General features: G+C 41.0%; 1 protein-coding gene across 1 annotated transcript in view; it reads left to right on the plus strand.

Annotated features, from left to right (window-relative positions):
- The first annotated feature begins 8,144 nt into the window (after positions 1–8,144).
- SH2D4B (SH2 domain containing 4B) overlaps positions 8,145–14,541 on the plus strand; it is a 192,460-nt gene continuing 186,063 nt past the window's right edge. The window contains exon 1 of the mRNA XM_027861213.1: positions 8,145–8,328. Coding sequence (XP_027717014.1) covers positions 8,145–8,328 — 184 coding nt within the window. The remainder of the gene's footprint in view (positions 8,329–14,541) is intronic.

The raw sequence follows: 14,541 nt of genomic DNA on the forward strand, positions 1-14,541 counted from the left end.
CTTTCTGACCACTTAAGTTGTGTTATCTTCATGGTTCTGCCCTCAATATTCTTCTTTTCTCTATACTTTCTCCCTTGGCAATCTTATTCATTCCCCAGGACTGCAACCATCACCTTTATGCAGATGACTCCCAAATTCCAAAGTACTGCCTGACATTTAAGACCTTCTACAATCTTATACTAAGATACCTTTCCAACTTTATCTCATCGAACTCTTCCCTATGTTCTTTATGCTTAAGCCAAATTGAACTGTCTCTCCCTTAAACATATTGTATACTTTGTTATCTCCATGCCTTTGCTCATGATATACCCGGTTTTTTTAAACACCATCTTACATTCCCTTAGCTTGTTGAATTCCTACTTTTCTTTTAAAGCTAAACTCACATTCCTCCTCATTATCACTAGTAAGTTTTCTATTATTTTTGTGTTGTATTGTAAGAAGGTTAAGCAGATAACCAACCTCAAACATTGGTCACTCCTCAGCCAGCTATTTAACTTGTTATCTGGAATTCTAGGGTAATCCAGAGGTATATTTGGATATTTCCTCATTAATTGATAAAATTATAACTTCTTTCTAATTAATCAGCTCAGAGACCCACAACATAATATCAATAGTAATGAAATAACATTAAATATTGAATTATTTTAATGATTTCCAGAAATTTTTCCTAATAAGTAGTTTTTTCATATCTTTCTCTATATCAAAACCCCCAATCTCCTAGGATTAATTCAATATTCAAGTTATTGGCTATGTAATTTATTAACATCACAATTCACAATAACATAAGGATATAAATAACCATAATATTTTATCTGTGGAAAAAAATCACAGCTTCTATCAACACTGTAACTGTAGATGACCCCTCTTTACTTCTAGAAACATAATTCTCCTAATAAGTTCATTCGACATACCAAACAAAATCTTTCATGAAGAATTTGCTTTATTCTCTTAGCAAGGAAAAGGTTAAAACTCTTCCATTAGGAAAGAATTTCTGTTTATCTTCTTTTTTTCTGTCTTCTACAGTTTCTTTTAAGACATAACTTTTAATAGTATCTCTCCAGATTCACTCTTCATAAAATTATCTTTATCATGTTTTTTTAAAAAATAACGGTCTAGGTATTTCTCCTAAGAAAGAAAATTTTCCTCATTTTCTTTCTATCTTTTCCACATTTTTCTCAGACTATCTTCATTAGGGCTCTATTCTCAATTTTTCAAAAATTACCAGCCCTAACTGCGAAACATTAAAATTCAACTTAGCTTTTAAAACTACAGTGACAGTAACTTTGGCTTCTATAGGTGACACTTTTAAAATATCAGTTACAATAGTTATTTGTGTGTATGTATCATGTACGCCTATCTAACTGTAAGCTCTATTATGTGGGGACTACCTTATTTCAATTCAATTAAATAAACATTTATTAAGCACCTCTTGTTAAGGCACTGTGCACTGGGGATACAAAAAGAGGCAAAATACAGTATCTGCCCTCAAGGAGCTTACAATCTAATGGGGGAGACAATTTACAAACAAATGTATACAAAGCAAGTCACATACAGGATAAATAGGAAACAATTAAAGGAGAGAAAGCACTGGAATTAAGAGGAGATCAGTAGTTGAAGTGGAGTAGGGAGAGCATTTTAGGCATGGGGGAGAGTCAGAGAAAATGCCTGGAGTGGAGAAATGGAGTACCTTGTTCATGGAAAAATTAGGAGGCCAGTGTCAGTGGACCAAAGAGTATGTGTTGGGGGGTAAGGTGTAAGAAGACTGGAAAGGTAGAAAGGGGCTAGTTATGAAGGGCTTTGAATGTCAAACAGAACATTGTTCCTGGAGGCAATAACGAAGTCAGTAGAGTTTATTAAGTAAGGAGGTGACATGATCAGATTTTCATTTTAGGAAATTTACTTTAATGACTTGATGGAGAACAGATTGGAGTGAGGAGAGACTTGAGGAAAGCAGAACTACAAGCAGGCTATTTTACAATAGTCAAGGCATGAGATGATGAGGGCTTGGTGACAGTGTGAAAAGAGAGAAGGGGGCTTATTTGAGAGATACTGCAAAGGTGAAATCAACAGGCTATGGTAACAGATTAAATAAGTATGGGGGTGATAGATAGTGAAGAATCCAGGATGACTCCTAGGTTGCAAGCCAGAGGGACTGGGAGGATGCTGTCTAAACTGGATTTCTTCCACCACCCAGCGTAATATTTTGTACATATTAGGTGATTAATAAATGTTGAGGTGAGTTGAATTGAAGACTACCTTCTCTACTACTGGTCAACCCTATGTATAACATCTTCTTCTAGTTTTGATATCACAGCTGTAATATTTTAGAAGCTTCACACATAAGAGATGTTTAATGTTTGTTGAATTAAATGGATTTGACTTAAGGTTCACTTAGAGCGGTGAACCGGCTGTAGAACTACATTACTTAGATCAGCAGAGGGCAGCAATCTCTTGGCTAAGTAGATTACTACAGTAGTCAGCTGAGTAAGGCTAACTCCTGAGCCCTCTCTCTCCCTTGCTGATTTCATCCACTTCCATGATTCATTTATCATCTTTAGACAGATGACTTCTAAATCTGGACACCTATCCCTGATACCTTCCTTACATCTCTAACTTCCTGCTGGACATCACCTAGAGGTCTTCTTGGCCTTCCAAATTAGTTATGCTTGAAATTGAACTTATCATCTTTCCTCCTCCAAATTTCCCTGTTTTTGTTGAGAGTACCAACATTCTTTGGCAGCTAGGTGGTGCAGATTACCAGGCTTGGAGTCAGGAAGACTTATCTTTCTGAGTTCAAATCTGACCTCAGATACTTACTGGCTGTGTGAACCTGGGCAAGCCACTAAATTCTGTTTGTCTCAGTTTCCTCTCCTATAAAATGAGCTAGAGAAGAAAATGGCAAACCACTGCAGTACCTTTTGCCAAGAAATCCCCCAATGGGGTCATAAGGAGTCAGAAACGACTGAACAACAACAACAGCCATTCTCCTAGGCATCTAAACTTAAAACATTGATGTCATTCTTAACTCTTACCTTTCTCTTCCCCCTTTGCTCTGTGCAAAGTCAGCTACCTGTACAGAGTCAGTCTGAGCGACTCCATGTTAAAACCTTGCTTAAACTTTGAGTACGTGCACAACTAGCCTGCCCGTGCTCACTAATGTCCTCATAATTACATGTACCAATCAAAATACTTTAGGAGGAGCTGAGGTGTCACTAATCCCTTCTCATAATTTGGGTATCAATCAAACTCCTTTTGCCCTTATATGGACATCGTTTACTCTTTTCTATAAAAAGCAGTGTGCAGTTTGAATGGAAGTTGGCTTCACCCAACCACAAGCTGCCTTGATGTGCTAACAAACTCTTTTTATCTTATTTTCTGAATTTGCCTTATTGAAGAAGGTGAGGCCCAAACCAAGATTTCTTTTAACATCTCAATTCATCTTGCTACTGTGTCCTACCGATTGTCTCTCCATAACATCTCCTATTTACGTCTCCTTTCTGATCGCTTAGCCAACATTCCCAGTTGAGGCTGTCATTACTACTCACCAGGATTAATGTGATAGCCTCCTAATTGGTCTCCAGGCCTCTAATCTTTCTACTCTCTAATTCATCTTTTATAGCAGCCAAAATAAATTCCTCAGGCAGAAATCTAACCATAGCACTCTCTTGTTAAAGAAATCTTCAGTGACTCATGGTTGCCTCTAGAATAAAATACAAATTTTTTAGTTTTGCACTGATGGAACTAATAATAGCATCTACTTCACAGGATTGTAGTGAGGATCAAATGAGATAGTTTATACAAAGTATTTTGCAAACCTGAAAGTACTTTATAAATGGGAGTTATTATGATGGTTTTCTATAGTTGAGTTCCAATCTACCTTTCCAATCTTCTTTCACATTTCTCCTCTTTATACACTTTATGTTTCTGACAAACTATGTTATTCACTGTTCCCTTTAGATTTATTCCCCAAACTTTTTTCCTTCTTCTTGGACTACTTTCTCTCCTCATATCAGCATTTTAGAATCCTTATCTTCCTTGAGGGTTCAGCTCAAGTACCACGACCTTGTCCTTAGGAAGGTCTCTTTGATTGCTTCAAATTACTATGGTCTTTTCTTCCTTAAATTTCTTTGTAGTATAGTTGTCCATGTAAACATTATCTACACTAAATAGAATATAACCTCTTTAAGGGCTGTTTTTATACTCTTGTATTATTCTTAACATTTTAGCATGGCATCCATCAACACAATAAACACTTTAGAGGTGTTTGCTGGATTGAGTGGAGCAGTGGTTAGATTTCTTTCCTTAGTATAGAGGGAGGGAAAGTGGGAGAAGAGGCTTCTAACGTCAGAGGCCTCATGGACTGTGATGCTGGGTTGAGCCAAAGTAACAAATCTGAGTATGTTCTTTCTAAATGAATTTGGAACCATGGAAAGACTAAATGGTGCAGTGGAGAGAAGGTTGGATTTGGGTTAAGAGGACCTGGGTTCAAACCTTATTCTACCTACTAATTATGACCTGTGTGGTAGTGAAAAAGTTATTTCACCTCCCTGGGGCTTACTTTCGTCATCTATAAAATGGAAGGGTTGAATTAGATGGCTTCTAAGTACCTTCCATCTATAAATGCTCCTCTGATGTGAGAGGAGTCAATATAGTGGCTAGGAAGTAGAACTCAGTCAGAGCCTAATAGGTGGAGTCAAGTTGTCTGCTGATAAGGCTTCCTTATACATCCACTCTTTTGGATCTGCCAGGTTTTCCTGTCTTCCTTCCTGTCCTCCTTCTTTCCTTCCTTCCTTCCTTCCTTCCTTCCTTCCTTCCTTCCTTCCTTCCTTCCTTCCTTCCTTCCTTCTTTCCATTTATGTGTCTAGTATGTGTCATATATTGGGGATACAAAGACATAAACAAAACTCTTCCTGCCCTCAAGGAGTTTACACTCTATTGGAAGGTGAACACCAAGTAGGCAAGAGAATAAAAGCAAAATATATATGAAATAAACACAAAGTAATTTGAGATAGAGAGGACACCAGGATCTCAAACTACTAGCCTCATCCTTCTTGACTTCTGCGCAGCATTTGAAATGGTCAGCCACCCACTTTTCCTGGAGACTCTCTCCTCTCTGTTTTTGTAATACTAGTCTCTCCTGCTTCTCCTCCTGAACACTCTTTCTTATTTTCTTTTGTTGGTTCTTCATCCGTGTTGTGTCCATTAAGGCTCATTCTCTTTTTACTTTATACTATCTCCCTAGGTGATTTCATTAGCTCTTATGGGTTCAGTTATCACCTCTCCTCAGATGATTCTAAGATCCACATAAGTAGTTCTAGTCTCTTTTTTGAGCTAGTTACATATTGCTAGCTATTCTTTGGAATCCCAGTTGTTGTTATTCAGTCAAGTCTGACTTTCTTGTGACCCTATGGATCATATCACGCTAGGCTCTTCTAATTTGAGAAGCTCATCTTCCAATTTTATGTCTTTTAGCATTTTTAATACTTGCCATGGGGTTTTCTTGGAAAAGATACTGGAGTGGTTTGCCATTTCCTTCTCCAGTTTTATGCAGGCAGGGGTTAAGTGACTTGCCCAGGGTCACAAAGCTAGTATCAGAGATCAGAGCTGAACTCTGGTCTTTCTGAGTCCAGGTTCAGTGCTCTATCCACTGTACCACCTGGCAGTAGCCACCCTAATGCTACTTCTATAGGCACCTCAAACTCACCATGTTCAAAATAGAATTATCCCCCGTGAATTTTTCTAAACCTTCCTCTCTTCCAAACTTCTCTATTTTTATGGAATATATCTTCATTTTCCTAGTCACCCAGGCCCACAATCCTCAATTCCATGTTCACACTAACCTTATCCAATACATTGCCAAATATTGCCATTTCTGCCTTCACAACATCTCTTGTGTACTTCTCTTTCCCTCCACTAACACAGCCAGCACTGTAGTTCAGACCCACATCACAGAATATTTCAATAGCCTTCCAATTAGTCTTCCTGGATCAAATCTTCCCCAGGTCTAAGCCAGCCTCCATTCAATGGCCAAAGGTGATTTTTTCAAAAGCATCCATCAGATCATGTCATTTTCCTGCTCAGCAAGCTTCAGTGGCTGCCTCTTACCTTCAGGACCAAATATAGACTCCTTTGCTTGATGCTTACAGCTCCTTATAAAGTAGCTCTTTCTAGCTTTCTAGTCTTCTTACACTTGACTTCTATATGCTCTACTATCCAGCTACATGGCCTCCTTGAATGTGACACCACATCTGCTATCATCATTCTTTTGTACTGATTGTTCCCCATCTCTGGAATGGTTTTCTGCACCCTTACCTTTACCCCTCTGTTTTCCTGATTTTCTTCAAGATTTAGCTCAAAGTATACCTTCTGCAAGCTGGGCAGCACCATTGTGCATAGACGTCTGGGCCTGGAGTCGGGGAGACTCAACTTCTTGAGTTCAAATCTAGCCTCAAACACTTACTAGCTATGTGACCCTCGGCAAGTTGCTTAATCCTGCTTGCCTCAGTTTCCTCATCTGTAAAATCAGCTGGAGAAGGAAATGGCAGACTATTCCATTATCTTTGCCAAGAAAACCCTAAATGGCATCATAAAGAGTTGGACACAACTGAAAAAATGATTGAACACCAATACCTTCTGCAAGTTTATTCTCAGTTCTCTCAGCCGCTGGTTCCTTCCCCTCTCAGACTGCTTTCTGCTTACTTTGTATATACCTTGTTTGTACCTTATTATTTAGATGTTGGCTCTTCCATTTGAATGTAAGCTTCTTGAGGGCAGGGACTGTTTTTGAAAAAAAAAAGCCTTTGTATCCCCAGTGCATAGCATAGTGTCCAGCACACAGTAAGTGCTTAGTAGATGCTTATTGACCAACTGAGCTGAAAACAACTTTGGGAACCAGATATCATTCCCACCTCAATGGGTCTTTACCAGTTTTAAGAACTTACGCATTGGAGGTAGTTGATCTCCCACTGGCCCATCTGTCCAGCTCCAAATAAACAGATCATCTTGCCAGACGGGCAGTGGCTGGGTATAAGGAGCTATACCTAGAGCAGGAACCCAATTGCTGTTTTTCTTCTTCCCTATGCCACCATGAGAATTTTAAACAGATTGTCAGTACATTTTTTTTTTAGCTTTTACATTTTTTCTACCTTATAAGATCTACCTGCTCCCCCCACTCCCCAATCAGAAATGGTGTTTCACTGATATCAGGGAATTTCCATTAAGTAGCAAGAGTTCACCATTTACTTAAACAGAAATCTCCTATCATTCTTGAGTCAGAGGTGGAAATTGAATTAATGGTAATAAGGCCGACAGACAGTTTACATGAGTTCTTGAGAGCTGACTCTTGTCTGGCTAATATTAATTCAATGCTATTTTAAGGACTAGAATTAAAAAAAAAAGACCCACAACATTTTCCACCACCAAGATGTCAGTTACCTGAGTGCCCCTGAGGAAGCTGGAGCAGTGATGGAGAAGACAGGGGTGGGTTTCACCTTTACTGGGGCTCAGTTCCACAGGCTCCCTCTGAAAATTGGCCCTGTAGCTTAGGACACAACAGGCAAACCTGTCTCCTCTCTTATCGGCAGAAGAGAGATCAATTCCCAGAGGCAGGTGGAGTGACACAGATATTGCTGGTGTCATTGTTACTTTCAGTTAGTAGATCACTTAACACTCTGCTGGCTGCTCCTGTAGGCTTCTGGCCTGGGGCTGGAGCCCTGCAGAGGCTGAGAGAGGGTCCAGCTGCCTCATCCATCCTCCTAGGGGCCTCAGGGTCTTTCTGCTAGGTGATGGAGCAACTGGGGGTGAAAAGCTTGGTGGCTGATTTTGTGGTATGAAGCAACCTCCTCACCCAAAGGAGCCCATCCTCTCTCATCTCCCTAGCTCTCTTCCACCTGATATGTGTGGCTACTTCGACATGGCAAGATGAGTGGAACAGCTCTGTGAGTGCTAAAGGAAAGGAAAGATGCCTCTTAAAGGAGGATCATGGAAGTCTAAAGGACACTGAGAAACAACTGGAGGAGACGGCTCTTAGAAGTTCCCTTCTCTCGTTGGAGGCTGATCTGAGTGCCCTCTGGGCCCAAGGGCTTGGGACTGCTGCCCCTGGCTGGCCTGGACTGGAGCTTGTGCCATCCCACTCGGTGGGCACCATGCTGCAGCAGATCCTGAAGGAAATGTACATTGACCCGGAGCTCCTGGCAGAGTTAAATGATGAGCAGAAACACATCCTTTTCTACAAGATGAGGGAGGAGCAGCTGCGGCGCTGGCACGAGAGGGAGGCAAGGGCGGCCAGGGAGGAGGCCGAGGGGGGTGTGCTGCGGAATATCAGGCGAGGTAACCGGGCCTCCTTGACAGAGGAGGAGAACTAGAGGGATGGGTGGCAGAGAGGAGAGAGGAAGTCTGGGAACATAGAAAGGATCTGAAAGATCATCCACTCTAACACTTACAAGTGGGGAAACTGAGGCCAGGAAGGGCAAAGGGACTTGTTCAAAGTCTCACAGGTAGTCGATGGAAGAGCTTGGATTTGAACCCAGCTCCTCTTTTTCCAGCTCCTGTACCCATTCCCCCATACGATGCTATCTCCACATGGTATTCACTAGAGAGAGCTAGGAACTATTAAAATATTCCTCTCTTCAGGGTAAATTGTTATGTCATCTCCCTTGCCTGGGTTTTTTTCTCCTTTGGACAGGAAGAAAAGGTATAGGCTAAGAAACAAAGCAGCATTTCGGTTTTCAAACTCCTCGGCTTCCTGAGACCTTTTCTAATTTATAGCTTTGTTTTGAGAGTCTAAGACGGCTCTATACTTACTATAGAAACTTCCTATCTAACTATTCTATCTATTGTCTCAGGGTGGCTGAGGCCATGACTCACGTCCTGGACAATAGGTGAAGTCACTTAGGAAAACATGCAGTTCCCTGAGAGTGGATTGAATCAGTTTCCAAGATTTAGGACTTTAAGGGACTTCAGAGGTCCTTGAGTTCAGTCACCTTATTTAACAGATAAGGACCAAAGCTCAAAGAGAGCCTCAGGGTCTGAGGATAGGGGTCTGACTGTGTCCAGAGCAGGAGAGCTCAGCCACATGAGAGAGAGGCTGAGAAAGTAAATGAGATTTCCATTCTTAGGGGTTGGTCTCTTATTTGGACTCCTCCTGTTTCTGGGCTGGACTGTATTCTTACCACCCTGTTGCTTCTTTACCCCATCCTTTAAAATCTCCTTCCCACTATAATTTAAATCACCTGCCTCTTTTTATTCCTGGCAGACACAGGGAACAGTTATTCACTCTCCATTCCTCAGGTGACCCCTTCCTTCTTTCCTAATACTCATGTCTGTGAACAAGAAGGGGTGACTGAGGCAACTTTAAATTCTTAGCTCTTGTTTATTGAAGGATGAGGTGATCTGGTAGAAAGTAGAGGCCTCAAGACAGTAGACCTGTTGTTTTAGTACTGGCTTTGTGACTAAGCAAAAGATCTTGGGCCTCATTTCCCTTTATGGGAAGCTAGGTGGTGCAGTGGATAGAGGTGGATAGAGTGCTGGGCCTGGAGTCAGGAAGACCTGAGTTTAAATCCAACCTCAGATACTTACTACCTGTGTGACCCCAGGCAAGTCACTTAACCCTGATTGCCTCAGTTTCCTCATCTGTAAATGAGCTGGAGAAGGAAATAGCAAACCACTCCAGTGTCTTTGCCAAGAAAACCCCAAATGGGGTTATGACTGAAATAGCTGATCAACAACTCATTTTCCTTATCTGCATAATGCCTGTGCTACATTTAGGGGAGGGATGAGATAGGGACAGCATGAATAAAAGTTCCAAATGGAAGTTTTTGGTAGTCCAGTTGTATCTGAGCAGGCCTGGGATCTGGTGGTGGCAAACTATGATTACTTAGTACAGGATTAAATTTATCTTACATTTCTTTGATGGCTTAATGAGAAGCAGCATGGAATTGGGGCCAAAGCTGTGGGTTTGGAATTCAGAGACACAGGTTCAAAATTTGGGTTTGAATTATTGCCTCTTAATAACTATGTGACCTTGGGCAAAGTATTCCCTTGGGTTTGATTGCCTCATTTGTACAGTGGGACACCAGTACAACCTCCTTCACAAGGATGTCATGAAGATTAGAATATAAAAAGAGATGATTCATGCCCTTATTGTGCTCCCAAGGTCAATAAACACTTGACAGCTGAATTCAATTCAACCAACATTTATCAGGCAAGGTAGTGTTGAGTCTAGCCAAGGTAGATGAACTTGTTTCTTGAAGTCAAGGAATTTGCAGATTGATTATGGAGATAAGTCTGTATTCAAAGAAAGACAGTACAGATTAGAAACTGAGCAGGGCTTTGGAGATATGCAGACTAAGGGCTCTAAGCGATCAGAAGAGGGAGAGACAATTTCTGTCGAAGGAGAGCAGAAAAGGCATCATAGAGGAGGTGATGTCTGAGAAGGCCTTGAAGGAAGGAGAGGATTTCAGTAGGTAGAAGGAAAGTAGCATAGAGAATATTCCTGGCAGAGAGGATGATGTGAGCAGAGGTACAAGGTTGGAAAAGGGATGGGAAGCAAATTATAGAAAGGATGAATGTAAACTTCAGTGGCTCCTTATCATCTCCAGATCACATAGAAGACCCTCTGTTTGACATTCAAAGCCCTTCATAACCCAGCCCCCTTCTACCTGCCCAGTCTTCTTATACCATATACTCCCCATCACGTACTCTGTGGTCCAGTGATACTGTCCTCCCTGCTGCTCCTTGAGCTAAACACTCCATCTTGTGACTTCTTACATTTTCCTTGGCTGTTCTCCATGCCTGGAATGCTCCTTATCTCTGCCTCCTGGCTTCACTGACTCCCTTCAAGTCTCAGTTAAAGTCCCCTCATCTACAAGAAACCTTACCTGATCCCCTTTAATGCTAGTTCTTTCCCTCTATTATCTCCAATTTATTCTGTACATAGTTGTTTACCTACTGTCTCTCCAATTAGATTGTAAGATCCTTGAGATCAGCAACTGTCTTTTGCCTTCTTTTGTATTCTCAGCTCTTAGCATGGTACCTGGCACATAGTAGATGCTGAATAAATGCTCATCAACTGACTGATCAATTAGTCTAACATGAGAATGGGTGGGATGTGAAACAAAATTGGAAAAGTGGGTTGCAGCTAGATTGTGGAGGGTCTAGAATTCTGAGCTAGCAAGTTTGGACTTTATTTGTTAGGCAATGGGGAGCTGGTGAAGGGTTTTGAGCAGGGGAGTAACAGCAGAGCAGTGCATTAAGAGGATTACTCTGATAGTGGGGTGTGGAAGAGATGATAGGGAGAAGAGATTGTAGGCCAAGATATCAGTTAGATGGCTATTACAATTGCTCAGGTGAGAAATTGTTTAAATCCAAGAAAAGTTAGCCTGTACGGTCATACCCTGCCTAAAGTTGTTAACTGGTTCTATAAAAACATGATATATTATATATATTATATTATATGTATAATATTACATAAATTTATATGTACATATTTATCACAGGAAGCAATAAATTCCATAGGAACAACATTATAAATGGAAGATATGCTCCTGGGCAGTCAAATTAGGACTCTAAAGGGAGATTTGATCAATCAACCAACCAGTTTTTATTTGGCACTGGGCCAGGCATTCTTCTAAGTGCAGAGGATGTAAAGACAAAAAAAGAAAGCATTCCTGCTCTCAAAGCGCATACGTATTATCAGGACAAACAACATATGCAGCCATTAATAAGCACAAAATATATAGGAAGCAAATACAAGGTAATTTTGGTAGGGAAGTGAGGATGGCGCTAGCAGTTGGGTTGAGGTGACAGGGTCAGCAGGAAAGGTCTCACACAGGAACTGGCTTGACCTCAGCTTTGAAGGAATCCTGGCATTCTAAGAGGCGGAGGTGGGAAGGGAGTACATTCCAGGCAAAGGGAACAACCCATGGCAAGGAAGAGAGTCAACCTAAAATAGGTCTACATAGGAATCTGGGTCTAGAAGAGGATCCTCATCAACTCGTGCCTGAACTAATGCAATTGCCTTTGGATGGGCTCCCTGGATCCAGTTTCTCCCCACTCCAGGGCATCCTCTAATCAACTGTCAAATTGATCTTCCTAAAGTGCAAGTCTTACTATGTCATCTCCCTATTCAATAAACTTCCATGGCTCCCTAGTACCTTCAAGACCAGGTAGTAAATCCTCTGTTTGGCTTTTAAAGCTCTTAATAACCTGGCTCCTTCCTACCTTTCTGGTCTTCTTACCCCTTACCACCCCCCTCCGCATGCTTTACAATCCAGTCACATTGGCCTCTTTGCTCCTCCTCAAACAAGACACTCTATTTCCTAACTATAGGTATTTGCACTGGCTGTCCTTCATGCTTGGACCTCTCTCCTTTTCATCTGTCTCCTGGCTTCCCTGGCTTCCATCAAATCCCAGCTAAAATCCCATCTCTATGAAAAGCCTTTCCTGATCTCCCTTAATGTAAGTGTCTTCTCTATGATATTACCTCCAATTTATCTTCTCTATTTCTTGTTTGTACCTATTTTTTTTTATGTTTTCTCCTCCATTAAACTGTAAGCTCCTTAAGAACAGGGACTGTCTTTTTGCCTTTCTTTGTATCCCCCGGTGCTTATTATTATAGTTCCTGGCACATAGGCATTAATACATGCTTGTTGACTTGGCAATAAGAAGGAATTCATGCATTAGAGTTGAGCCAAACACTGTGGAATCAGCAAAGAATAGGAGTAGCTAAGGAGGAAGTAATGTCTGAACTCAATTGAATCCAGCCAAGTATAGAGAATCCTGCTTCCTGATCAGTAATCCCCTCACCCCTCCAATACAACCCCCCCACCCAAAATTAGAAAGCAAGAGAATTGTCTTGGGATTTTATTACTGGAAAGCAACCATCCCATTATTGAGTGACTGGCTACACTGGTACAGTGGGGTTTGGTTGAAATGCATTAATAATATTTTTTTCATTAATAATATTTTTATAAAATAATGGTGATCTGGGATTATTTAGGGTATGGCTACCAGTCTGTCTAACGGGGTTGGGGGCCAGAGTTTAACAGCTCCTTTGCCTGATCTAGCCTGGTCTAGTTTATAAGAGTGCTTTATCACCTCATGCCTGAACTAATACAGTTGCCTTCTGGATGGCTCCCTGGATCCAGTCTCTCCCCACTCCAGTGAATCCTCTACTTGACTGTCCTAAAATGCAAGTCTGACTATGTCATCTCCCTATTCAATTAACTCCTGTGGCTCCCTAGTACCTCCATTCCAAGCAGTAAATCCTGTGTTTGGCTTTTATCCTGGAGCTGGGATTAGAAGTTTTTGAGGGGATTAAAGTCACAGGTTATAGAAGGGAAGTTAGAGAAAGGAACCTCAGAGAACTGAGGCCTGAGGAAGTTATGTGGCTTAGCCAAGACTGCATAGGTAAAAAGTAACAGTACTGGGATACAGAACTCTTTCCACTACAAAGGGCTTTGTTTACATGATTCTATTCCAGTCTGACTGCCACTGACCTGTTTGGAAGCCAGAGCTCTCACTGAGGACTGATTGAGAGCCAAACATGGGGAAAAGGGGTCACTAGGCAAGGGAGTGAGAGTTTAACTTTCCAGAGGCTGCTTAAATCAATGGACAATTATTAACTGTGAGAGCTAAGAATAGGGAGAATGGGTAGAAGGCCCAGAGACCCAGGGAATTAGCAACAATTACTATGCTAAACTATTGGGGCCATCACCCTGCTATTCTAAGGTTGTGTCCAAAGATGAACCATGATGAGTTTCCTTCTTCTTTTCATGGGAAAGATGTGCCATAGTACTGTGGATAATCAGTCAGGAGAGTTGGGGGACTACTCGGATGAAATAAATAATGCTCATAAACCTTAAAGGGTTGTATCATTGGTGGCTAGTGTTATTAGGATTTTTGTTATTTGGAAGAGGCAGACAGTGTGGAATAGTAGATAAAAAGTTGTACTTGAAGCCAAGGAAGACCTGAGTTCAAGTCCTTTCTCTGACAAATATTGGCTGTGTGATCCTGGGGAAGTCATTTAACCTCTCATTTCTCCAAACAACTCTCTGAGATCATAGGTGCTGATCTGCATTTGTAGAGGTATTTCCCTCATCCAGGAGTCCCTTATGAAAGTGCAAATGTAGTTTCTATCCCTATGTTGTTGTTCATCTTGATAGTTAAGAGAGTTTGGGTCCTGGACAAAGTAATAGTTGACTATTATTATTATTATTATTATTATTATTATTGTTATCATTGTAGTTTAGATTCTGTAGAGTGTTACACAGATAGATATAATCACTTTTTGAAAATGTAACTGAATAAAAGTATTGGGATGTAAACTTATCCTGATGTAGCAGGGTATAGTGCAAAGTGTGATGAATTGGGAATCAGTAGACTTGGTTCAAATCTCAGTTCTGCTATTTACTATCTGTGTGACCTTGTCCCACCCTGGGCTCAGTTATTCATTTGTAAAATTAAGCACTTGGACTAGACAACCTCCGAGGTCTTTTCTACCTCTAAATCTATGATCCTAGGAAAGCATGTCTGGAACGACTC

Source organism: Vombatus ursinus, unplaced genomic scaffold, assembly GCF_900497805.2.
Source record: "Vombatus ursinus unplaced genomic scaffold, bare-nosed wombat genome assembly UNPS02000749.1, whole genome shotgun sequence".
Taxonomy (NCBI): Eukaryota; Metazoa; Chordata; class Mammalia; order Diprotodontia; family Vombatidae; genus Vombatus; species Vombatus ursinus.